This window comes from Panthera tigris, chromosome C1 (genome assembly GCF_018350195.1).
Source record: "Panthera tigris isolate Pti1 chromosome C1, P.tigris_Pti1_mat1.1, whole genome shotgun sequence".
In the NCBI taxonomy this organism is placed as follows: Eukaryota; Metazoa; Chordata; class Mammalia; order Carnivora; family Felidae; genus Panthera; species Panthera tigris.
Window position 1 is genome coordinate 185,825,627 of NC_056667.1, and position 27,891 is coordinate 185,853,517.

The 27,891-nt window shown below is 34.4% G+C and overlaps 1 protein-coding gene across 7 annotated transcripts in view; it reads right to left on the reverse strand.

Moving 5' to 3' along the window:
* Positions 1-551: 551 nt before the first annotated feature.
* The window catches only part of C2CD6 (C2 calcium dependent domain containing 6), a 147,836-nt gene continuing 120,496 nt past the window's right edge, over positions 552-27,891 (reverse strand). For 5 of the 7 annotated variants that reach the window (XM_042995068.1, XM_042995067.1, XM_042995070.1 and 2 more), the window contains 3 exons: positions 8,453-8,527; positions 3,829-7,335; positions 552-1,032 (listed from right to left, as the gene is read on the reverse strand). In XM_042995068.1, the coding sequence (XP_042851002.1) occupies positions 685-1,032; positions 3,829-7,335; positions 8,453-8,527 (3,930 nt within the window). In that variant the 3' untranslated portion in view covers positions 552-684. The remainder of the gene's footprint in view (positions 1,033-3,828; positions 7,336-8,452; positions 8,528-27,891) is intronic. The other 2 variants (XM_042995071.1, XM_042995072.1) reach the window with 2 other exon arrangements.

Below are 27,891 nucleotides of genomic sequence, written 5' to 3' on the forward strand. Positions count from 1 at the left end.
ATTCTTGTAAGTCTCTGATTTAAATCTGATGTCAATTTTGCTATTTTTGCAGTTTCTACAGTTTTATGTGGTTTCCTAACTTTCATGCTACTAAAGAGGCCCTTATATAGTTTTTTGAGTAAGTTAGAAAGGTAAGTAAGTTAGGAGGTGCCTCGGGAATTAGTATGAAATCTGTTATTATCTTTATTTATAGTGTAACCATAAAAATAAATAAATAAGCAGTTATCAGATGATATTAAAATTAAAAGATGTTCTATAAGCCCAGAGAATCACATACTGTGGAATATGAAAATATTAGAATTGAAAAATAAGAGTATATTAATAACAAAAGGCTAAACATAAATAACTGTAAAGACCCTGAAAACTGGGTGGACAGGAATAATTTAGAGAATAACAAAGATTTGGGAAATCAGAGAACTATCAACTGGTGATATTGTTATCTAGTGAAAAGGGGGAAAAGCTGGAAAATAAAACTTAGCAAATATGAACTGAATATGTGTTTTTTGGTTTTTTCTTAAGGTTCATAAACAAAAACACATTTACATCAAAAGTGCTTCTTTTTCATTTTAATTAAAACAAAATGGTTCTAACAAGATGAAATTTGGTTGCTGACTTCTATCACATAAAAGGACAGATCTCCAAACCATTTTGTTAACTGGAGAAATGATATTATGACTGTTGATCTTACATATCATTCTGGACTTTTAACATTTGGATAATATCACAAATGAGTGAACACTTTTCAATATTTTCTTTTAATTTCTTTTTTTGCCGCATTCTATGGATTTCATAATCTGGGATTGCATCATTTATATGAACTAAGTCTGCTGAAACCATTCGAGGACTTGTAAATTTTCCATTGTAGTTTTCTCGTCGTTTGTTAACCTCTGGAGCAGTATTCAGTCTTGCAAAGTGTTTTAACTGATTATGGCTATCATTTGGGCTCTTTCCTAAAAGCGTTGCTCTTGATTTTGCTTGTTCAACATGCTTAAATGAGCTCACAGGTATATCCTCAAATCTATCCGAACAATCCTGAATATTAAAATAAAAGATCAGGTTGGTGAGTTAGTTTTCTTAAAAGAACATTTTAAATTTATAAGAACTAGAGTTTGTAACATCAACAGTTAAAGACAAAGAATGAGAGCACCAAATATTTTATAGGCAGCCCCCAAAATCAGATCCTACACCCAATGCCTCCTATTAAATACTATCATAGAAAACATGCTTTAAAAAATAAGTGTCATTATTTCAAAGGATCTGTTTTTCTTTTTTCTTTTTTAAGAGAGAGAGAAAGAGAGCACACACATGCAGGTTGGGGAGGGGCAGAGAGATAGAATCTTAAACAGACTCCATACTCAGTACACTCAGCACAGAGACCCATGCGGGACTTGATCTCATGGCCCTGGGATCATGGCCTGAGCCAAAGTCAAGAGTTAGATGTTTAACTGACTGAGCCACCCAGTCTAAAACTGGCTTTTAGACAAAAGTCTAAAACTGACTTTTAGACAAAGCCAGTCAGCCAGAAGAACTCTATTATTCTTCTCCAAAACGAAATTTCCCCAATCCCAAATATAAGTCATGAACTCATACTTTATATTATCCAGGGTTTCATTCTTTTTTAAAAAGTAATAAACATCTTCTTTAATATACTTTCACACACACATAAAGAGCCTGGGATATAAAGATATAATCATATCATTTATATTAAAGTAAAAAAATTATGTACATTCTGAAAGTAAACAAGTAAAACATTTAGGAAAATAACTGGAAGAATACACACCAACTTTTTAAAATGATGGTTAAGGTGGTGGGATTATGGGCTTTGTTTTCCTTTTATCTTTTTTCAAATGTATATACTATGGCTATATTTTATAATAAACATGTAATAACCTACAATTATCCCTAAGAGGGAATGGAACTATTAGTCATTCCTAAACTAGTATAAACTAGTTTCCTCTGCAGTTTGAACATCTTGTCCCTTAATGCTTTGCAGAGATGGCCACACCAAAGGAATAAGATACTCTGATTTGGAGACAAGGTGGGAATGAATTAATAGAATTGGAGGGTGAGAAGAGGTTGTGCAGGACTGAGAAGAATTGAGGCAGTAAGAAAGAGATTTACAGAAAAGGAGGTATAAAGAGTATAGAGACAAATTCTATCTACTTTACAATTTTGCCTGGGTTTGAAGAAGGCAAGGAAACATTCTTCCTCTCCCCTCTTATGTTAAGGGGAGCAATTAGGTAAGCCACATTATTAAGGGAATTTCTGCTACTTTGGTGAGTAATATATAATTCTTGCTTCACAGATTAGATAACTGATACTAGAATACCAGTGGAAGGGCATGGACACCCACACAACTGGTTATTTTCTGGATGCTCCTACAACTCAATTTCTCTGTCTTCCATTTTGATTCCTTTGAGAGATTCTCAGATTTTAGAAAAGAATCAGATGAGCAAGTCTTTCTGATGATCTGATAACGCCCTCCTACCATTCAATTCTTTCTCTGTTGTCAACTTTACTAGAGAGAAAACTTTAGGTACTTTGGTTTAACAGAGGAAAGTAAAGATAACTCTACCTCTCTTGCCCACTCTTAGGATAAAGTTCCTGAGACCCTGTATGATCTCATATGATATAATAAAAACACAATTTCTTCTGTTTGGAAAAGTGACATTAAAGATTCCATTTGTCCACAGGAACTTCAGAAAGTCTTTACTTTCCCCAAATTATGGACGCATCTTCTACTTCCTTTTTCCAGTAGGCACATATGCTCACTCAATGCTAAATTACCAACTTTAGACAGAAAAGAGAAATCCAAAGTTGGTATACGCTAAATTGATAATATATTCCCAGCTACTAGTTTTACTATTTACTAAAGGTAAATATTTGCTTTGCTATGGAAAGCAAATTCAAAGCAACTGTTATAAATCTATTTTCTCATTCAAAGGATTATGCACATCAAATTATGTAATATCATTTTGGGATTTATGGGTTCTCCCAATTGTGTGTCATGCCTGTCTATATATACTAACAGAGAAGAGCAGGAGTCCAGAAAATTAAAGTCCCTTCTATTTCTAGATTTTAACTTTGCTTCAGAATGGTTTGTATAAAGTCTGGTAGCAGTTTTACCTTCCTAACTGTTTTATGTTAATATTATAAATAGATTTGAATTCTCAAATTTCTCAGCACATAAGATAAAAGAAGGGCAGTGGTAATAGAAGAGAGTAGAAGTTAAATTAAAAATTTTCCACTCATAATCCAATAGATTATAAATTTTGCATATCCTAATGCTTATCACAATAACTGACACATAATATCTTTGTTTACTGAAACAAAGATAATTCAGTAATCTGAAAAATACTTATATTTGCATGAAAACAAAATCCCAGCTATGTTTTCATAGTATACAGCCACTGCCAATAATTGTATAGGTTGTGCCTGTACTGCAGCCCCTGGCTGAGGCGTTGAGTCACGGCTGAAATCCAGCCAGTTTTCCATAGACAGGGCTATGTGCTTTGGCTCTAGATACTCAGTCTACAGTCTTCCCAGAGGAAAGGGTGCCTTTCTAATTCATGCTCCAGAGGGAGTACCCTTTATCTATTTTATACTAAGGCACTGAGTCCCCTGATTTTGTGACTGCATTTTTAATTGGGTAAGGTGAAATCTGAATGTCGGAAGAAATTTTTTTTTTTTAATTTGAAGGTCTGTATATCTTGGGGGTTATCTATGAAGGTTATATACACACTTGCATAGAGATATATATGCCCTAAAATAGATTATTTACAATTCTTGCCAAATACAAAAGTAGTAGACTTAGAAAAACAGTATTACATGTATAGTTCTTCTTGCAGTCCAATGAAGCAATGTCCTTGGAACAGATTTCCTTAGAATTCTCGCGGTGGGCAGTGTGGTTGGTAGTATCCTAACTAGTTTGCTAAATGACTTCTTTTGTTTGTTGACATGGTCTCTTTCTTTTCGGACCTTGGGCTTTACATTTTCTCTCTTTAATACTGCTGGGAAGAGGGATGGTTTTGAGTTTTTCTCAGCTTCCACAACTTTATATTTAAACGACTGTAATTCAGGGAATTTGGCACATTTTTCATTGCAAATTCCATTTGTCTTTAGAGAAAGAGTTTGTATTTTTTTGTATTGTGCAAATGTTACTAAATGTTTTTTATTGTTATTATTATTTCCTTTCAATCTCTGAAAATACTGGTCTTCTAACTTTGATTTCTCCCCAGCCTCTAAATTGAAATGAGTTAAAGTGTTAGTCTGCCTGGAAGGAAAGGTGTATCTGTATATATATTCTTCATTTTCATCTCGCATTTTGCAATTAGGAATTCTTGGATATGGTGACAGTACTGTTTCAAGTTTTTCTTGTGCCATCAATTTATAGATGTTATTATGCTCTTTTTTTTCAAGAGACTTCGTTTTTAGTGTCTTTTCAAAGCAAGCATTTGACTGAGCTGTTTTTGATTTACCACTCCAACTATGCGGGTCTTGAACTTCTGTTTTAAAGTCACAATTTTCTGCTCGAAGAAGCTGCATAAAACTATGTTCATTCCTTTGTTTCTTAAGTACTGTATCTGTAAGTCTTTCTGATGACTTATTTAATGGAATTGCTTGGGTATTTTTGTTGAAAGAAGGTTGTGCTTTAATTAATTTCAGTGTTTTGGCTCCTTCTTTAGGACAGTATCTTTGCTGTTCCTCAATTATTGATGGATTTTCCTTAATATTCTGTAAGGAAAAATATTCTTTTTCTTTCTCTTTGGTCAGTTCTGTTGCTATAAGTCTATCCTCAGGAACTTTTTGTAAAGTGGTTTTTTGAACAATTTTTGAATATTTATTTTGCCTTTCTGAAATCTCCTCCATAAATTGATTTTCTTTTCCAAAAGATAATTCTGGTGATACACATTTTAATGGTATGGATCTAGTATTGATCAAATTTATATGCTGGTTGATCCCCTCTAATTGACTTTCAGTTATTAGTCCTGATTTTGAAAGTTTTTCTATAAAAAGACTCTGGAGGTGTTTGCTTAAATCAGCTCTTAGATTTAATACTTCATTTTCTGATAAACCTATAAGATAGTTTTGTAGAGATTTACTTAAAGGATATTTCATGTGTATGTCAAGTCTTTCACCAAAACTCCCCCTTGAAGTGTCTTGTCCTAACTCATGAAAAGATATTGAGGCACTTCTAGATCTTAGAGAAGACATGTTTGAGTGTATAGTCTCAGATTCTGTCTCTTTAAATAAACTGCTTTCTGAAAGGTTTTTTAGGAAATAGTTTTGGAGAATTTCATTTAAAAAAGATCTTAGCTTTATTTCCAAATGTTTATCTATGAAATGATGATTAAAATTACTTACAAAAGACATGATTTCTTTCACAGTTTCTGAATATTTTTCTAGAAAAATATTCTGCCCTTTTGGTTCTGCTTTCTCATTCATCAAATATAGATTGTGATAGATTTTTGGCAAGTCTTCTTCAGTGATGTGTCCAGATTCTGAAAGTCTTTCTACAAGGTAATGTTGGATATGTTTACTTAGTTCAGATTTTAAATTTTTTATTTCTGACTCTGAGAGTTCTTCTAGAAATACACGCAGCTTTGGATTCAAAATAGGCTTACTGTCTAATTTATCTGCTTTATCAAAATTCTCTTTGATTTCTTCAAGGTCTTCTGTATTATTTGGAAAAGGATGCTGGATTAATCTTTCCAATTCTTTTTCTAGTTGTCTTCTTTCAGACTGATTATATTTGAAAAAAATATTAAACATATGTTTTAAAAAGGATTTTAACATTATTACATCTGAATCATTAAGTTTACCCATTAATGAGTTACTTAAATTTTCTAAAGTAGAATTCAGATCATTTTCTTCTCTATCAAACCTCTGACTGTTATTTAGCGTATCTGTTTTTTTATCTGGTGTTAACTGATATTTTGGATCTTGTAGGGGTATGTTTTGGCTTTCATCCACATATCCGACTCTATTAAAAGAAGTAGTTTCTTTGGGAATGATGAGTATATTCTGCTCTGAAAGAGGTTCTGTTTTACTTTGGGTTTCTGAACAATCCTCTGTGGAATACTTTGGCTCTTCTTCAGCAAATGCTGTCTCTGTATCCAGCATGGAACTCTTTTGATATTCTTTATTTAATTCTATCACTTTGATTACCCCAGATTCTAAAAGACTATCTACAGGAAATGCTTGTATTATCTGGCTTATAACAGATTTGGCCTGTGGCAATTCTATTTCATCATCATTTTCTTCATAGTGAAGTAGAATGTTTGAAGATAAACTCTCCCAAGCAGTGGGTAATTGATTCTGCAAATTTATTGGTATCTCACTCGATTCTTTCACTCCCATTTCCAACTCTGAGAAGATAGGTGCAGTGAATATTTGCTTTATAACATAATCATGTGCAATGCTACTTACACCTGGTTGGGAACTAGACACTTCAATTTTTGAATTTTTCTTTTTGAAATTATTTTTTTTAATTGGAAAATCAATCTCACCAGACTCCAAGTGTTTTTCAGAGACAAATTCCCTTTCTACCTCTGGAGAATTTCTTGGTTCACCTACTGAAAGTGAATCTGCAGGAATATCTTTAATTTTTTGTCTTAAAAGAGACTTTGAACTTACAATGTATTTTTCTGAAAGCAAGCTATTTAAATCTTGAACTTTTTCAAATACTTTGTTTTCCACACTAGTTGGTGGTTCATCATGAACATGTAAAAGTGGAGAACTAAGACTTTTCTTTCTTGTTTCAGTGTCCATAGGAACCTTTGGTTTAGAAAATAATTCATCTGATAGGTCTTGCAGATTTTTACCTAAAATTGACTTGAGCATCACTGATTGTTTTAAATTTTCTAGGTGGGAAGTAAGACTTAATGATTTTGAGAGGCGACATGTATTTACATTTCCAGTCATTGATGATTCTCCTTCAAAGTTTGGTAGAGATACATTTGGTAGTCTTTCTTTTAATTTATTCTTACTATCTAAAGTCGTTAGTGTGGTCATAGTGGGATCACGGGCGAAATTACTCTTAGTGTCTAAAGTCTTTATTGTAATGAAATCAGGATCACAGGCTAACTTAGTCTTAGTGTCTAAAGTCTTTACTGTGGTGTTACCAGGATCACATGGCCAGGTTTTATGAGTAGGTCTTGCAGTTTTTGAATATGTTGGGTAAGGAGGATCTTGGTCTTCATGCTCTATAACCTCTGTACTTAAAATGTTTCTGCATCTGGACATATCTTGGTCTTTCCTTTTTCTGACTGACATTTTGTTGTTTATATTCCTTATAAAAGGATCAAAACCATTCTTAAAGTTGAATTTCTGGAGCTGTAATATTAAAAATAAAAGGTAAGAAATTCTATAGTATTTATTTGAATTTATAATAAATTTTCTAGTTAAATTCTCTTTAAGAAATCTGTCAAGTTATCTACTCATCCACCTACCTTCTATAAAGAGAAAACTATTTTAAAATATTTGAAATTGGAATGATGAAAATTTTAATGCAAATTTTAAAAGTCATAATTCTGATACTATTTTGTGTCCAAGAGCTTTTCTGCTACCTAGAATATTTTAAAATACTTAAACAGCATTCATACATAGTTTTTTAAAAAACTTAATTTCCAGTGTTACCTGCACTTATTTAGACAATGGCTAACATCAGGATCTAAGTCCTATCCATAGAAATACTTACCATTTTAGTAGCAATATAGAACATTTTTATAATGCAAAGCAAGTAGTAGATATCTCATTAAAAGTATCATAAATATTTTACAAAGACTAACTTGGGAGCATATATCATCTGCTTTTAGGTCTGAGAATTTCAACAATGATGATGAGTTCTACCCACTCCTTAGCATGTCACAGTAGAGTTTTGCTTTTTGATGAAAGGTCTTTCAGAAATGGTTAAGAGAGAGCAGTACAAAAAAATTCTGGATTACAGTGAAATTCCAGTGTAATATCCATGAGCAGTTTTGTAGCTCTGGGAATCAAGTTAGTCTATCATGAAATAGTCTTTGGAATGCAGTCTCTTATTCCAATTTTGCCAAACATATTCTTGTGTTTGTTAATATAACATATATTATCCAGTTGAAAAAGGCAAAATATGAAATAATCAGCCTAATATTTTAGTTTATTTCAACTTAGTAGTTTAAGCTTTATTGTAATGGATACAATTTATTATATCTATTTTTCAAAAGTTAGTTGATATCCAGGTGATAGCATAAGAATCCCCTGGGTCTTTCTGAGAAATATAGATTCCCAGACTCCATTCCAAGATTTAGTTTCATCAGGTCAGAGGTAGGACCTGAGAACATGTATTTTTTCAAAGATAGCCAGATGCTTCTAATGGGTAGTCTGGTTTAGGAACCACTGAATTATATAAAGTATTAGAGAAAACTAGTATTTAAATATAATTGTTATTGGGATAGGATAATTCGGGACTCACCTGATATTTTGGTTTGAATTCTATATATTCTGGTCTGAAAGATGGTGAAATATATTCCTTTGGTGAAACAATCACCTTATAAAAAGAGAAATTTTAATTTTAGAATGCTTGTTATGCAAGGATATTTCCCAAGATAATTTTATTCTTTCAATAGTTATTAAAGATATAACAATTTAAAACCTAAATAAGTATTTTTCTCATAACTACTATAATTTACTTTGCCAATTATCAAAGAAATCTATACATATATAATACATTTGCATATATAATCTTAGCTTCCTTGATAGTATATTCAGCCTAGTGAATTTATAAAATCAAAACAATACAGAGCAACGTCAAGCAGAAACCAAAATAGAAAAGAAATAGAATTATCAGAACAAATGTAATCTCATTTTAAAAGGTTGTAAAATGCTTTAGATAATAAATGGCATTTGATATGATATTGGGATATATAGCACTTTCAATGATTCTTTAACCTGTAATTGCTAAATAGGTTACTTAACGCTGACTAAGGAAACACTTGGTGCTAGATCAGGGTGTATAGGAGCAGGTATAGAATCACAGAACCACTGAATTTTTGTAGATGAAAGGTGCTTTAGAGATATTCCAGTCCTCCTCGTTTTATACAAGATCTGAAGTTGAAGTTGGTTGCCCCAAGTTACCCAGATGATTAGTAGCCTAAATCTTAGGTGTCCTAAATTTTCCATCACACAATCAAGATTGCAGTAATGTGCATCCATACTGACAACTCATCTAGAGAAAACTTGACACCATCACTCTGAGAGTACATAGTACTACAAGCCACTTGCTGATAAACTATCTCCTTTAGACAAAATGTTCATATATACCAAGTTAATTAAAATAACATTTCAATGAATGATGTTTCCATCTGTAACACTTTTGGTTTATATGTTAATATTAAGCAGTTAATAACACAACTTTATTCCTAAATTTTCAGCACCTTACCACTTTTGCTATTTTTAATTGCCTTAACACATTGACTAAATTATTTCTACAAGTTTCTCAATATTCCCCATTATGGTTTCTCCCTTTCAGACAAATGTGTCTAACTCTGAGTTCTTGAAATATATCTCAGACTTTTCCACACCTGTTCTTTTGCTTTTTTCTTTGCTTGAATTTCCCTTAAAAAGTTTAAATTCTAACATTTAAAATCTCATTATTTTAAATAAATTTAGTAGAAAAATTAAAAATAAATGAAATATGACAAGGAAATGGAAGAATAGTGATTATGTATGTATGTGTGTGTATGTATGTATGTATATGGGTGTGTATGTACATATATGTATGTAAAATCTCCTTTTTGTAAAAGACACAAAAAGTCCTCCCTAATGTAAGCATGAAAGGATGTATGAAAGGATATAAAATGCTAACATCTCTGGAGGAGAGGAAATAGGAAACTATTAACTTTTATTCTGTTTAACTCTGTATTATTATTTAGATGAACATGGAACACTACTGAATATAAAAACTCCAATACATTTATACTGGGGAGACATGCTTTAGGCATTCATCTCAGGAAGCTAGAAAAGGGCAATAAAACAAACCAATATAGGAGCTTTAAGATGATGGACTGAACATGTGGTTCTATTCTCTCCTACCTCCCAAGGTTCCAGTAAATTAACAGAAAATAATATTTCAAAAAGAAAAGTCTCATGGAAATACTGGAAATCAATAAGGTGAGACACAAGGATTTAGAAAGTTGAGAAAATTTAGAAAATATGAAAGAAAATGAAATTAATTGAATGAAAATCCCCATCAAGAAAGAGCCTTAAACAACAGAACTCAGGTGGGCCTGAGAAGCAATAAATTCAAGGTCAGCATATACAAAGAGAATCAGATAATGGTGTAATTGTCATAGTTATTAATTAAAGAGCTGTATTCAGAACAGCTGGATCTTCTCTATCTCAGTGAATACAGAGCATATATTGCTGGGAGCATTGTCTTTCCCAGTCACTCACCCAAAACATCAAGAAAAGAAAAAAAAACATCTTTCTAAAGAAAGTGAGCCATCTGTGTAGGTGGAGATCCTATGAGTTTTGAGCCTTGATGGGGAAGCAGAGTAGAGCTTGCTGTCACTTACATTTCCACATCAGGTAATAGAAAGGGTATAAAAAGAAAGAAAAGGAAGTTCCATCTAGGAGATTAAACACATGGGTTCTCTGGAAATGTTGTTGGGTCCCCAGCCATCCTGCCTACCCTCTTCCATCCCCATATACCCTCCAGGGAAGCCTGCCTGTCACACAGAGCATACCTATACAATTAACATATTACTTCATTTGCAAATATAAAATGAGCCAACAAAGTTTACCAGATATATGAGGAAAATCAATACATGGAAGTGAAGAATTAATATGAACAGAACAAACCCTGGAGTAAATAGAGATATTTCTGAGGAATGTGAGGGGAGGGTGATCCTTGGAAAAAAATTCTAAATGGTATCTTGAGATAATCAAAAAGGTATTGATATCCACTTAGCTGTATAATAAGCATCTCAAATACAGCATATACAAAAAAGAATTCTGGATTACTAAGACTGCTCCCCTCCCTCCCCTCCAAAACCCCCACAAAACCTTGACCTTTCTGTCTTTTCTCACTTCAGTTAATGGTGCTACCATCTACTGAATTATTAGGCTAGTAACTTAAGTATAACTCTTTAATTTATCTCCTTCTCCATCCATATCTAATCCAGTATTAAGTCCTGTGGTTGCTGCCTTCAAAATATATCAAGTGTCCAATCACATCTCACCATCAACCCTACCACTGTAGCACAAGCCACTATCATCTCTTTGCCAAACATTACTCTTCTAACTTGTTTCTTGTTCTCTGTGACAAAGACTAATAATTGCCTTACCACAATATATATGATCTCACGAACATAATTTTTTTTAGCATTTAGGCAGAAATGTTCCCTGCGTAAAAAAAAAAAAAAAAGCTACATTTTCCAGTGTCCTTTGAAGACAAGGGTAACTATGTGACAAGTTTCTGGCAAACTACACATAACTGGAAGTTGTTGGGAGAATCTTCTGAGAAAGTATCTTAAAATAGAGGCAGACTCATTTGACAGGGACCTAACTGACCAGCCTGCATCCCAAGTTATATGAGATAGGCCTGAACTAGTCAGGCCTTCATGTATCCACCCAGCAAGGTTAAAACATGCACACACAATGATTTGCACAAAAGGTCTTCCTATGCTCTATCTAGTTCAATGAAGTTAACTGGGAACTGGGCTGACACTGCTCAAGACCAAGAGTGCTGCCATAACATAGGGGATAGAGCAAGAGTGAGTAAAAATGCCATGAAATTTCCCAATATTTTGAAGATGGCTTTTTCTTCATTGGATATTTGTTTGGTTTCCATAAACTTTGTTTTCCAGAGCTCCTATGAAGCTTGTTCAGATAGCTTCTGAATGCTTTTTCAATGTTCTTCAAGGGAACAAGAACTTGGAGCTTCTTATTCCAACATTTTGTTGCTGTAACTTTCCTTTAACATTTCTTGTGGTGTTGGTCTTCTTGCAATAAATTCTCTCAGACTTTGCTTGCTGAAAGGGTTTCTTAACTTCTATTTTGAAAAATGCCATCACTCTTTAAAGAATTCTAGATTGGTGAGGTTTTTCCTTCCATTACTTTAAAAATGACATTCCATAGCCTTCTGCCTTGCATAGTCTCCAACATGAAGTCTGTTGTTATTTGTATATTTCTCCCCCTATAATAAATGTGCTTTCCTCTCCCATCCCCTTAAGGTTTTCTCTTTACCACTGATTCTCAGCAATGTGATTATGATATGTCTGAGAATTTTTTTAGATCTATTCTCTTTGAGGTTCACTGAGCTTCTTGGGTCTGTGGGTTTACACCTTTCATCAAATTTGAAAAACTTTTAGACATTATTTCTTCAAATACATTTTTTAAGTTTCTCCTATGAGTCTCCAATTACACGTACATTTTACCATTGTATGTATTTATTATTTTCTTACTGGATGCTAAGACTGAGAAATTTTACATTTTTGGTTGCTAGATTTTGCTTTCTTCATTAATCTAATATTTTACTTTATTTTGATGTACATTAATATACATAGAAACAGTTGGACTCTTTTGACGTTTGCTTTTAAGCTTTATTGGTGTTGGCATTGTCCAAACGCCTTTAAGGTAAGGATGACTTAGTCTCTCTACTAAGATGATAGCCTTCTATTTTCTGTCACATGTGTTATGAGTCTTTCCTCTTTGGCATATAGGAAAATGGTTTATTTCTAGCTATACGAGCTCCTAGAATGTTCTACCTAACATTTTCAATGGTTCTTTTTCTTGCCTCCAGTATTTCACTCGTCAGTGAATGAGTACTCAGTCTAGTACTCAATGACTGAAGGGGACCTCCTTCAGTTATCTGGAGATTTCTTGCTCTACATTTCCTTCCTCTCTGGTACTCTACTCCACAAATTCTGCCTCTGCCTGCCAAAGTCCAATATCCATCTCTTCAACTCAGTGAGACTTCCAAGCTCTGTTTTGGTTCTGTCTCCTTGTGCTGCTATGTAGTAAACTGGTATGACTGTATGGCTCACTTTGTCCTTTTCTCTAAGTAATCACAGTCCCATGCTGCCATCTTCCCATTGTCTGAAACTGCCTTTCCATATTTTTTTCCTGTTTTTTTTTATTGTTTAAGGCAGAAAGATAAATCATGTCCCTGTAAACTCCATCTTCACTAGAAGCAGAAATGTGACATTTACTTTTCATGGATCTACCATATACATTATTTGGTTCAGCAGAGATTAACATTTATATAATAATAATATATTATATATAACACATATATATTTTAATATTGTAATGTCATAAATATTATAACAATTATAAATTAATTTTTCTTAGATTTAAAATAGACTCTATATGCTCTATAAACAAAGCATAGGAGATTTAACTAGAGCAAAACAATAGAATGTACTAGAAACCTTGACAAAGAAATGACAATATGTGAATAACAACAGCAAAAAGAAAATGGAAGGGACAGGAAAATTAAGCTATTTAAAAACATTTTTTTTAATGTTTTTATTTATTTTTGAGAGAGAGAAAGCATGAGTGGGGGGGGGGGCGGGGAGGGACGGGGAAACATAGAATCTGAAGCAGTCTCCAGGCTCTGAGCTGTCAGCACAGAGCCTGATGCAGGGCTTGAACTCTTGAACCATGAGATCATGACCTGAGCTGAATTCAGACACTTAACTGACTGAGCCACCCAGTCACCCCAGAAAATGAAATTTAAAACAAATATATTTACATTGGGGCGCCTGGGTGGTTCAATTGGTTGAGCATCTGACTTGGTTTCAGCTCAGGTCATGATCTCACAATTTGTGGGTTCAAGCCCCACATCAGGCTCTGTGTTGACAGTGTGGAGACTGCTTGGGATTCTCTCAGTCTCTCTCTGTCCCTCCCCCACTCTCTCTCTCTCAAAATCAATAAATAAACATTAAAAAAACTTTTATCTTTCATAATAGGAAATTGATAAATAATGCCTATAGTAACAAGAATTTTTCAAAAAATATTAATCAGAGCATTATAATCATTAGAAAAATTTAAAAAATAATGTCTAATAAAACTGAGAAGAAACATTGTAGAAGGAAGGTTTGAAACATTATAAATGCTCTAAATCATCTTTCAGGGTATGATATCAACACATTCTACCTGAAGTTGATTAGCTGATAAATAATATAGAATTTGAACTACATAAGTTATAATAAAACTCACTGGAAGAATTACAAAGCAAAATGTTAAAAGTAGTTGTCTGGAGGAAGTGTGACTGATAGTGTGGTTATAGGTGGAGAAGAATGACTTTTACTTTTCATTTATACTGTTCTATGCAGACTGATTTTGGGGGGACTGTCTGGGTGTAGTTTGAATTTAAAAAAAAAAAAAGCTGAGGGGTGCCTGGGTGGCTGAGTTGGTTAACCATCTGACTTCAGCTCAGGTCATGATCTCATGGCTGGTGGGTTCAAGCCCTAGGTCAGGCTCTGTGCTGACAGTTCAGAGCCTGGAGCCTGCTTCGGATTCTGTGTCCACCTCCCTCTCTCTGCCCCTCCCCCACTCATGCTTTCTTTCTCTTTCAAAAATAAATAAACATTAAAAAAAAAGCTGAGGGGTAGGAGAACATAAAAGCTTAAACCTTATAAAAAAACTACAAAGAGCATTCTTTTTAATTTTTTTTGAGAGTGCAAGTGAGCAAGTGAGTGAGGGGCAGAGCAAGAAGGAGAGAGAGAGAGAGAAGCAGCACTCACCCAAGGGTCATGTTTTACCCGAAGCTGGGCTTGAGCTCACTCAAAGTGAGGCTTGTGCTCACCTGAAGCAGGGCTCAGTCTGACCTGAAGCAGGGCTTGTACTCACGTTTTTGTTTTGTTTTGTTTTGTTTTTGAGAGAGAGAGAGAAAGTTACATAGGACATTTTTCATAGGAAATTGATTAAATAATTTTTGTACAGGCTCACAATGAGAGACAATAGAATCTACTAGTTTACAGCACAGATTTCAAACTCAGTCTGCCTCAGCTCAAAACCCAGGCTTACCACTTGATTTCTAGATGTTCTCAGACTAATCAGTTAGCTGCTCCATGACTTACCTTTCCCACATATATAATAAAGTAAAAATATCTACTTCACAGTATTGTTATGAGGATTAAATGAGTTAATGTATTAGGATACTAATACAGTAACTTGTGATAAAAGTATTGGCTATTATTATAAAAAAGAATGAGATCTTGCCATTTGACAATATGGATGGACCTAGAGGGTATCATGCTAAGTGAAATAAGTCAGACAGAAAAAGACAAATACTATATGATTTCACTTACATGTGGAATCTGAAAAACAAAACAAAAAAAGAAAACTAGACTCTTAAATACAGAGAAAAAACGGGTGGTTGTCAGGAGGGAGGCAGGTAGGGGGGATGGGCAAAATAGATAAAGGGAATTAAGAGGAACAATTTTCCAGTTGTAAAATACATAAGTCATTTTGTATGGGGCTGCAGCATGGAAATATAGTTAAAGGTACTACAGCAGCATTATGTGGTGATAGATGATGACCACACATCATAATGAGCATTGAATAATGTATTGAATTGTTGAATCAATATGTTGTCCACCTGAAACTAATATAACACTGTGTGTTAATTATACTTTAAATAAAAACTATTGGCTATTATTAAGATAAAAATATTTTAGCCATTTAAAGTAATGAATCTGATATACAGGTTGTACAAGCAATGGGATAACACATGAAAATTTAAGGTACAGAACAATATGGCTAGTTGATCATAATAAGCAGTCTGGAAAAGTGCCAGTCGCATATAAGGATGTCTTTGCAAAACTGACTCAAGTGGGATAGGACAAATTCAATAGACAATAATTAAAAAAATTTTTTTAATAATTAAAATATATGATTATGCATTTGCCAAAATCCATTGATCTGTACTTCACAAAGAATGAACATTAATGCACATAAACTACAACCAAAACAATAAAAAAAAAGAATGTTAGTAGTCAAGAAATAATGCAGACATTGATAAATGAATCTAATTGTATTATAAATGTAATTACACTGAAAGGGGTAGGAGAAAAAAGGAACTGGCCATAGTAACTTTGGAAAATAATGTTTTGAGTGGAAACTCTAAGGCTAAAGACAAAGTAAACTGTACATAAACACTGTGCACTAGAAGGTAAATTTGTTCTTCATGAGTATGGTATAATTTAGTAATTCTGACACTGCTTTGCATTCATATTGGGGCTGAATAAATAAATAAATGAATTGTGGATGATGACAGCAGGTTTCTCACTGTGGGAGAGAGAAGTTACTTTAGATACAAGCAAGAAAAGTGGGTTAGAATAACTCAGTGATACTGGAGTAAGTTCAGAGACATCAGTAGAAACTTAGAAAAATATATAGAGAGTTGGATACATACAGAAACAAGTATAAATATATCTAAATATTTGGGTTTGCATACATACATATATTAACTGTCCTCTGAGAAAGCCTAGACACAACAGCAACAAACACACCCAGTTCCCAGAGCCTGGTTTCAAGTATCATTCTCCAGTAAAAATAACCAGGGATCCTTGTAGAAATGGTTGATTCTAGGACTGGGGCAAGAGATATACAAGATACACCTGGAACATCTTATAGTACAAAAAGTAGGAAAGTGCTCAAAAAACAAAAGGATGGGGGCATGTCAAAGGGACACAGGACATACTGAAAGAGTTCCTAATGGCCACCCACCCACCCACACACACACAATAACATCGTATTGGATTATAACCCAAAATATAAAATATATTTATTTAGCAATAAAATACCTGAAAGAAAGAAAGAAAGAAAGAAAGAAAAGAGAGAAGAAAAGAAAAAAGAAAGTAAGAAATTGGCTGATATAACTAGGGAGGATCTGGTTCCAGGGACTCAAGTGAGCAAGTCACTATCTCTTCATATCTTTCTTGCTTTGTGTTGTTTTGTTTTTTTTTTTTAATGCATTCTTTCTTAGATCACAGCTAGCTCTTGCTATAAAAGAATAAAGATTTCTCTTAATATTCTTATATCAAATTATATGGTTATCCTGGTAGCCACAGAGACAGTATCAAGTTTGTCAACTACACCAAGGATCAGAGTTGAGGCGGGGATGATATCCTCAGGAAGGGATACTGACAGACAAAAATATGTTAACTATATGGACAACTAATATGTACACTCATGCCTCATTTTATCATGTGTTGTTTTATTGTACTTCCCAAATATTGCTTTTTTAAAATAAATTGAAGATTTGTGGAAACCTGGTGTCAAGCAAGTGTATCAGTGCCATTTTTCCAAGAGCATTTGCTCATTTTGTGTCTCTGTGTTACATTTTGGTAATTCACACAATGGTTCAAACTTTTTCATTATTATTCTACTTGTTGTGCTGATTTTGTGATCATTTATTACAACACTGAAAGCTCAGATGATGGTTAGCATTTTTTAGCAATAAAGTACTTTTAAATTACGGTATGTGCATTTTTTAGACATAATGCTATTGCACGCTTAATAGACTACAGTACAATGTAGGCATAACTTTTATATGCACTGGGAAACCAAAAAATGCATTTGACTTGCTTTACTGTGATATTCACTTTATGTGGTGGTCTGGAACCAAACCTGCAATATCTCTGAGGGTGCTTGCTGTGTTGAAATAACTGCCTATCTATTTCAACAAAAATATCAGATTTTTACCTCATACCAGAAAAAAAAGTATAAGTGAATTAAACCCATGTAAACATAAAAAACCTGTACTAGAAAGACATCTAAGAAAATACTGACATAATCTTGGGAAGGGGAAATACCTTCTAAGAAAAATTATAAACTAACTGCCACAAAGGAAAAGGTGCCAGATTCGACAATATAAAAATTTAAAATTGCTGTAAGGACTCCAAAGAAGTCTAAAAACATAGATAACAAACAGTATTGATAACAAAGCATTGTTATTTGAAATACATAAAACGTTCTCACATATAAACACACACCCAATTTGCATATACAGGCTGAGTCAACAGAAATACAAATGGATAATAAACAGGTGAAAATTGTTCACTCATTAATAATCAGAAAAATGTAAATTAAAATAACAATGGAATATCATTTTTGTGTGAACAACTAACAAAAACTAAAATGAACAGGGTGTGGAATAGTGAATATTTTCTTACATTTTGGGTGCAAATACAAATTAGTAAATATGGTTTAAAGGATAATCTTGCAGGATTTATGTCAAAATTAAAAACACTCGTATATTTTGATCCAACAAGTCTACTTTTCATATTTATCCTATGGTATACTTGTACAGGTGAATAAAGATAATACTTACCATTTAGTAAGTGACTAAATTCATTATGTTCCAAGCCCTTTAAAATTCTTTGAAATAGATGATAGTATAGTCATTTTGCAGATGACAAAACTGAAACTCAGATGTAAATTGCCCAAAGTTATATGACCATGAAAGTGGAAGAATCTGCATTTGAACCTAGATATTTTTGCCTGTAAAATCCAAGGTCTTTTTACTATATCATACTAGTTCTCTTACCATCACCAAACACTGCCTTAATTGGTAGGTAAAATCAAATTCCCCATTCCTCCCCACCTTTCTTGCATCTTGACCTTTGGGGAAATGATTTAGCATCCTGTCATTGTCAAGGTTTAAATAGAAACAAACTAAGCTATATCTTGAAAGTCTTAATTTATGAAGGGGATCTAAAAATGTGAAGGAATTATTGAAAGACTGTCACCTGAATGAGCTATGAGTTGAAAGAGATGTTTGTTAGTCCTTTCCAATTCAGATTAGCACTCCAGAAGTTTGTCTCAAAATACTGCATTTCTTTAACACACTGTCTACCTTGGTTCATAAAAAAGCCTTCTTTTAACTTCAAACAACTTCAAAGTTTATTTCCCCACAGAATTCTGAAGATTTTGTGACTTTGTGAAGCAATTACCTTAGACTTTTATGAATTTGTTCTAGAATACTGATGTCTTCAATTTACAAGCTTATTGCCCTAGGCGATAGATTCTTTCAAACTTCTAAATCTGTTATTCATACATAACCTGTTTTATGGCTTACCAACTGAATTTATCTTGTTCAGTTTATCTGTTGTATATACAGGTTTGACTACCATCCTTAAGGACAATATTTAAGGTAAGTTTTCCTTTTCCTTACTTTATAAAAATTCAACTCTTTATTTTGAAATACTGTAGATTCCCATGAGTTGTAAGAAATAATAGAACTCAAACCCTTTATTTAGTTTCTCTCAATAGTAACATCTTACAAAACTGTAGTAGAATATCATAACCAGGATATTGACATTATACAGTCAAGATGTAGAACATTTCCACAAGAATCCCTAAAGTCCTTTTATAGTCAGTCACATCCATTTCTTTCCTGCCCCCACTCCCTATTTAATGCCTAGGAACCACTAATCTGTTCATTTGTATGGTTTTGTAATTTCAAAAATATTATATAAATGGAGTCATACAGTGTATAACATTTTGGAATTGGCTGTTTTCAGTCAGAATAATTCTCTGGAGATTCATCCAAGTTGTATATATCAATACTTTGTTCCTTTTAATTACTGTTATTCCATGGTATGGATGTACCACAGTTTATTTAGCCATTCACTAATTGAAGGACAATCTGGGTTGTTTCACTTTTTGGCTATTATGAATAAGGCTGCTATGAATATTTGTGTTTATATTTTTCTGTGAATATAAGAATTTCTCTGGGACAAATGCTCAAGAGTGCAATTCTTGGGTTTCATGGCAGTTGCATAGTTTTTTGACAAACTGCCAAACTATTTTCAGGTGTGGCTGTAAAATGCTTAATTCCCATGAGCAATTTCTCAACATTTCACCAGTATTTGATTTTATTATTGTTTCTTATTTTAGGCATGAGACTTAGGTCAGAGTTTGGTTTTGTTTCTCAACAGATGTCCAGTTGCTCCACCACCACTTGTTGAAAGGCTATCTTTCCTCCATTGAATTGCTTTTGCATAACTGTCAAAAATCAGACATGTTTTTGTGGGTCTATTTCTGGCATATTTATTCTGTTTCATTGATATTTGTGTCTCTCTCAGCTCTAATAGCACACTGTCTTAATTTGTGGTTATTGTAGCTCTATAGTAGGACTTAGCATCAGTTAAAAAGATACCCCTTACTTTAACCTTCTTTTTAAAGATAACTTTAGCTATGCTAGCCCTGTGCCTTTCTACATATATTTTAGAATGACCTTGTCTATGTTTACAAAGAGCTGGAGTTCAGATAGAAATTGTATTAAATCAGGAGAGGTGTAGAAGATGGTAGCAGAGTAGGAAGACCCTAGGCTCATCTCGTCATGTGAACACAACTAGATAACTATCAAAACATCCTAATTAGGGGTGTCTTCATGTGACTCTTGATCCTGGGGCTGTGAATTGGAGACCCATGTTTGGTGTCGAAATTACTTAAAAAATAAAGTTTTTTAAAAATCATCCTAAATACCTCAGAAAATCACCCTGAAGACTGACAGAACAAACTATACAACTAAAGGGAGATAAGAGGCCACATTGAAGAAGGCAGGAAGTGTGGAGACATGGTTTAGAGGAGAAATGGATCATGGGTACTGCAGAGGGGAGGGAGCCATAGTTGCAGAGAAGGCTGAGAGAGAGTATGACACATAGGGGATCACACAAGGAGAACATTTCCTCAAAGCCACTGGCTGGGAAAAAGAGAGGGGCTGATTTTTGTGAGTCTGCCACCAGCGTGGCTTAAAGCTTAGAGTTTTAAAGGTCAGTCAGCTTGGCTGGGATAGAGCACTGAGGGCACTGCCCATCTCCTGGAGAGAAGGGCCCAAATAACCTGGGGGCAGACAGCATGGAAGCAAAGATTTGAAGAACACCTCGGGCACACAAGGGGGGAGATTATTTGCTCTTCTTGGAGTCAGTCCCTGAGAGGTAGCATGCGGGAGGATCTCTCTCCATGGACAAAGAAGCTGGCTGGAGCCATTTCCCTCCCCACCTCTCAGCATAATCACAGTCACCTGGGAGAAGCAATCCAGCATTGACACAGGCTGCCTAACTTGCTTACACCAAGTTCTACACCTCTGCTCTCTGGCAGAACTTCCCTTCTCAGTCGAGCTTGCCTCAGTCCCAGTGCAGTGAGCCCCACCCCGGAAACCAGCAAAACCCCTACCCACACCACATTCCCAAACAAAGAGTTCTGTAGGGCTTCAGTTCGAGTGAAAGAACTATCAGGTCTCATTTAACAAGTAGAACAGAGAACACCTAGTTTAAACTCACCACATTCTGGGCAAGGACCAAACACTGTCCACTGCAAGCAAGGAGAACCTCCACAGATGACCAGCCTAAAAGATACAGCAGCCAAAACGCAACAGCAGAGCGCACACAGTACACATTAGAGACACTCCCTGATGCACCAGGCCCTGGAAACCACATGGCCACTTCTCATACAGCTATTACTCTCTGGTGCAGAAAATATAACTGGCATTTCTAACACAGAGAAAAAGGCAGAGCCTTAGACAAAACCAAGACAGAGGAATTCATCCCAAATGAAAGAACAAGATAAGGTCACAGCCAGAGATCCAAGCGAAAAAGATATAACAACTAACATGATTGATGGAGAATTTAAAGCACCAATCATAAGGTTACTCACTGGGCTTGACAAAAGGATGAAAGACATCAGGGAGACCCTTATCACAGAGATAAAAGTTTTGAAAGAATCAGAAATAAAGAATGCAATAACTGAGATTGGAAAAAGGTTTCAGGCAATGAAAAGCAGGCTGGAATCAGCAGAAAAATGAATTGGTGATATAGAAGACAAAATAATGTGAAACAAGCTGAACAAAAGAGAGAAGGAAGAATTATAGAACATGAGAATAGACTTAGAGCACTCAATGACTCTATCAAACATTAAAACATTTGTATCATAGGAGTACCAAAAGAATAAAAGAGAGAAAAGGAAGCAAAAGCCTTATTTGAGGAAATAACTCAAAACTTCCCTAATCTGGAGTAGCAAACAGACATCCAAATCCAGGAGGCAGAGAGAACTCCATCAAAATCGACAAAAACAGGCCAATACCAAGACAGGTTGTAGTTAAATTTGCAAAATATAATGATAGAGAAAAAAATCCTAAAAGCAGCAAGAAAAAAGAAATCCCTAACCTACAAGGGAAGACCCATAAGGCTAGCTGCAGATCTCTCCACAGTACCTTACAGGCTTGAAGGGAATGGCACAGTATATTCAAAAGTATATTCAAAGTATATTCAAAGCTCAGAGCCTGGAGCCTGTTTCTGATTCTGTGTCTCCCTCCCTCTTTGCTCCTCCCCTACCTGTGCTCCATCTCTCTCTGTCCCTCAAAAATATATAAACATTAAAAACAATGGGTAGAAGGCATGAATAAACATTTTTCCAAAGATGACATACAGATGGCCAACAGACACATGAAAAGATGCTCAACATCACTCATCATCAGGGAAATACAAATCAAAACTACAATAGGATACTACTTGACACCTATAAGATATTTGAATTACTATTTTTGGATTATTTGGGTAAATACATAGTATTTACTTTATTGAATCTTTACCATATTGAGTCTTCCAATCTCTGAACATGGTATGTTCCACCATTTATTTAGGCCTTCGATTCTTTCTGTCAACATTTTGTAATTTTTATCATACAGATTGTTTACATGCTTTGTTCGATTTGTAAGTATGTAATTTTCTTTGGAGTTATTGTAAATGTTGTTTTTTAAATTTTTGTTTCCACATTTTCATTGTTAGTATATAGAAATGCTACTGATTTTTTCATTTTGAATTTGTATCCTCCAACCTTACAGATCTCACTTATTATTTCTCATATTGTTATTGTTGTTATTGTTTTTAGAATCTATTTTATACACAACCATTCCATCTGAAAATATAGTTTTATTTCTTTTTTTCTAATTTATGTGACTTTTATTTCCTTTTCTTTTTTTGTTACAATGGATAAAATTTCTAGTACTATATTAAAAAAGAGCATATATCATTGCCTTATTCCTTATCTTTGAAGAAGAGCATTCAGGCATTCACCGTTGAGTTAATGTAAACTGTAGATTTTTGCAGATGCACTTTATCAAGTTGAGAAAGTTACCTTATAATAGTTTGTTGAAAGTTATGTCATGATTGTATATTGAATTTTGTGAAAAAATCTTTGTGTCAACTGATATCATATTTTTCTCCTTTAGTCTGTTGATATGGTGAATTACATGACTGATTTTCAAATGTTGAACATGTCTTGCACATCTGGATATGATGAATTACATGGACTCATTTTCAAACGTGGAACCAGCGTTGCATGGCATATAATTTTTTTATACTTGCTGTATAAGTGTGCTAATATTCTGTTGAGGATTTATGCATCTAAATTCATGAGCAATACTGTTTGTAGTTTTTTCTTCCTTCCCTCCCTCTTCTTTTTCTTTTCCCTTTCCTTTCCTCTTTCCTTCTTTATCCCTTTTTTATTCCCCCTTCCCTTTTCTTTTTCTTTTTTCTTCCTTCCTTCCTTCCCCCTTCCCTTTTCTCTTTCTTTCCTCCCTTCCTTTCCTCCTTTCCTTCCTTCCCCCTTCCTCTTCCTTTCTTTCTTTCTTTCTTTCTTTCTTTCTTTCTTTCTTTCTTTCTTTCTTCTTCTTTTCCTTCCTTCCTTCCTTCCTTCCTTCCTTCCTTCCTTCCTTCCTTCCTTGTCTTTATCTGGTTTAGGTAATAGCCACATAAAATTAGTTGGGAAGTACTCTTTAGTCTTCTGTTTTTTGAAATAGATTGGGTAAAATTAGTGTTAATTCTTTCTTGACTGCTTGGTAAAATCCTCCAGTGAAACCATCTGTGCCTGGACACTTCTTTTCCAGGAGCTTTTAATTACCAATTCAATTTTTTTTTAATGGCTGTAAGACTATTCAGGCTGATTAATTCATCTTAATTGACATGGATAGTGTGTGGTTTTCCAGGACTTGGTCCACTTCTTCTAAGTTGTCAAATATATGAGCCTAAATTTCTGGGCAGCATTTCCTTCTTATCTGTTTAATTCTACAATGATATACTCTATTTCATTCCTGATGTTGGTGATTTGCATCTTTTCTCTTTTTATTTTTGCCATTCTTATTAGAGGTTTATTCATTTTGTTGATTTTGAAGAGCCACCTTCATTTGTTTCACTGATTTTCTCTATTATTTTCTAGTTTTCAAATTCATTAATATTTGCTCTTATCTTTATTATTTCCTTCGTCCTCCTTGCTTTGGGTTTAGTTTGCCCTTCTTTCTCTAAGCTCTTGAGATGAGAGCTTAGATTATTTATTTGACAGTCTTCATCTTCTAGTGTATGCATCTAGTGCTATGCATTCCTTTCAATGGCTGTGTTAACTATGTCTTATCAGTTTTGATATGTTATATTTTCTTTTGTACTCAGTTCTATGTATTTTTTATTCCATTTGAGACTTCTTTTACCTGAAGATTATACAGAAGTGTGTTGTTTAATTTATAAGCATTTGGAGGCTTTTCTGTTGTCTTTCTGTTGTTGATTTCTAGTTTGATTCCATGCTATGTAAATGACCCAAAGATGGCTTCTACATACTTCCACCCTCCAGGTTGTTTACCTCTTCAAAACAGGCTGAGACCCATTAGCTCAAAAGCCTGCCAGCGCCAAACTAAAACTTGTGTACATCCAATGGTTTTAACAATAACCCAAATAGGGGTGCCTGGGCCACTTAGTCAGTTAAGCATCTAAATCTTGATTTCAGCTCAGGTCATGATCTCATGGTTCATGGGATCAAGCCCCATGTCACGCTCTGCCCTGATAGCATGGAGCCTACTTGGGATTCTCTCTCTCCTCTCTCCCTCCTCCTCCCCCTGCATGTGCTCTCTCAAAATAAACATTTAAAAATAATAAAATAATAAAAATAACCCAAATTAGCTATTTAAAGCCCACCTGCTTTGCACACCATATGAAACTGTGCCTAACATATGCTAGCCATAGATAAGATAAACCCTGGGTATATAAAGACCTCTAGTCCCTGCTGCCCTTTAGACTTCTCTGACCCTGAGACTCCCTGCTGAGTGAAATGACCTAGATATGTAACCACCTCTCCAATAACCCTGTCACCCAGGAATTTCCATGCTATGTGGAAGTGGTGGCCTCTGTTCTATAGCCTCTGGATGGTCTCATGCTGTGAGGGACTTCCCCCCACATTCAAACCTATTAAAGTGTCACTCAAATAAGGCATGTGTGTGCTAAAGCCACCTTATGGTCATCTTTTTCCTTGATCAGCCCCCAAGTTCCTTCAGCCCTCTATATTCCAATGTGGTCAGAGAATAAAAGTTCATATGGTTTCAATTATATTAAATTTGCTGAAGTTGATTTTATGATCCATGATGTGGTCCATAAAATCTAAATGTTGCATGAGCACTTGAAAACAATGTGTATTCTGTTGTTGGGCAGAGTGCCAGGTCTTGTTGGCTTTTTTTGTTCAGGTCTTTTACTAGCTGATTTTTTTCTGTCTAGTAATTATAAATTACTGAGACTGGGCTGTTGACATACCCAATTAACTATGGATTTTATTTCCTCTTTCAGCTTTATCAAATTTTGTCTTATATATTTTTAGGCCCTGTTACTTTAGGGTTACTATGTCTTCCTGGTGGACTGATACTTTTATTTTTATATAGCATCCTTTTTTGTCTCTAGTAATTTTCTAATGTCTATCTAGTTTATCCAATATTAATACAGCCATTGCTGTTTTTTATGATTAATGTTTGCATGTCATATCTTTTCCCATTCTTTTGCTTTTGTTAAAAACAAATATGTAAGTTTTATGTTATTTCCTATACAATACATAATGTTGGGTCACATTTTTTATTCACACTGCCAACTCTTTTAAATAGTGTATTTAGACCACTTATATTTGAAGTAATTACTGACATATTTGGGCTTAAGGCTGCCATTTTATTATTATTTGTTTTCTGTTTGTTTCCTCTATTTCTCATTCCTCTGTTTCTCTTTTTTATTGTTTTTTTATGAGTTGATTAATATTTCTTAGAATCCCACATTGATTTATTTATGCTGTTTTTGAGTATATTGCTTTTTATAGTTTCATTAGTCGTGGTATTATATTTACATAACATCACAATTTACTGCTATTGATATTTTACCTGTTCAAGTGAAGTATAGAAATCTTACTCCTGTTTAGGCCCCTTCACTTTTAGAATATTATTGTCTTAATTATTTCCTCTGCTTACAACGTGCATCAAGTAGATGGTGTTATAATCTTTGCTTTGACCATAACATCTTAAAACTCATGAGAAGCAGGATAGTCTGTAATATTTGCCCACTCATGTTCTTTTAATTCTGAAGTTCCAAGCCTTCTCTATTTTCTTTCTTTTCTTTTTTCATTTCTTTTTCTTTTCTTCCTTCCTTCCTAGAGACTTTCCTTTAGCCATTCATTAAGGATCTGTTTGCTACCAACAAGTTCTCTTCGTTTTCCTTTATCTGAGAATGTATTCATTTCTCTGTCACTTCTGAAGGATATTTTTCCCAGGTGTAGAATTGCCTGTTCTTCTCTTTCAGTACTTGAAAAAATGTTGTGCCACCTCCTTCTGATCTCCATAACTTTAGATGAGAAAATCACTGTCATTCAAATAGATATTCCCCTGTAGATAATGCATTGTTTCTCTATGACTGCTTTCAAGGTGTTTTTTTTTTCTTTAGTTTTCAAGTGTGCAATGATGATGTGACCTGGTGTAGATTTCTTAGGATTTATCCTCTTTGAGACTTGCTCAGCTTCTTGAATCTATTAGGTTTATGTCTTCCACCAAATTTGAGAAGTTTTCAGTCATTATCTCCTTTAAATACTCTTGCTCTTTCATTTCTTTTTCTGCTTCTCCTCTCCCCCTCCTCCTCCACTTCCTCCTCCCTTTTTTCCTCCTTCTCCCTCTCTCCCTGTCCCTCTCCCCTCTCCAATCCTTCTGGAACTCCAATAATATGAATGTTAACTCTTTTGCTATTGATCAAGAGGTCCCTAAAACTCTGTTAATTTTTTTCAGTTTGTTTTCTTTCTATTGCTTAGACTGTGTAAATTCTGTTGGTATTTTCTTAAATTCACTGCTTCTATCCTCTGTCATCTCCAATCTACTATTAAGCCCTTTAAGTGAGATTATTATTTTGGTTAGCCTTTTTCAGTTCTATACTTTCCACTGATCTTTTCTACAACCTCTATGTCTGTGCTGATAATTTTTGTTTCAAGAGAACTTCTGATTGCTTGGTGAAGCATTTTTATGGTGATTGCTTAAACTCCTTGTCAGTTATTTTAACATGATTCATCTTGGTGTTTGCATCTTTTGATTATCTTTTCTCATTTATGTTGTGATTTTCCTGGTTCCTGGTATGAAAAATGATGTTCAAGTATATCCTGGATACATAGGATCTTATATTATGAGAACCTGGATTCTTTAAAAAATGTATTTTTAAGTTTATTTATTTTGAGAGAGAGAGAAATCGAGCAGGGGAGGGGCAAGGAAAGGGAGAGAGAGAATCCCAAACAAGTTCTGCACTGTCAGCACAGAGCCTGATGTGGGGCTTAAACTCATGAAACCGTGAGATCATGACTTGAGCAGAAATCAAGAGTTGTATGCTTAACTGACTGAGCCACCCAGGTGCCCCCCAGAAAAATTTTTAGCAGGAAGTCACCCTGTTGGGATGTAGCATGGGGCCAGCCAGGTGGATGTACATGTTCAGCTTCCTACCAGGTATCCCTGACACCACCCAGCAAAAGTGGGGCAATGACTCATACTGTCTTATTGAAGACAAATAGAATGAACATTAAGCATCCTCCCTGACTCTGATAACACCTTCTCAATGAAAGTGAGGCAGC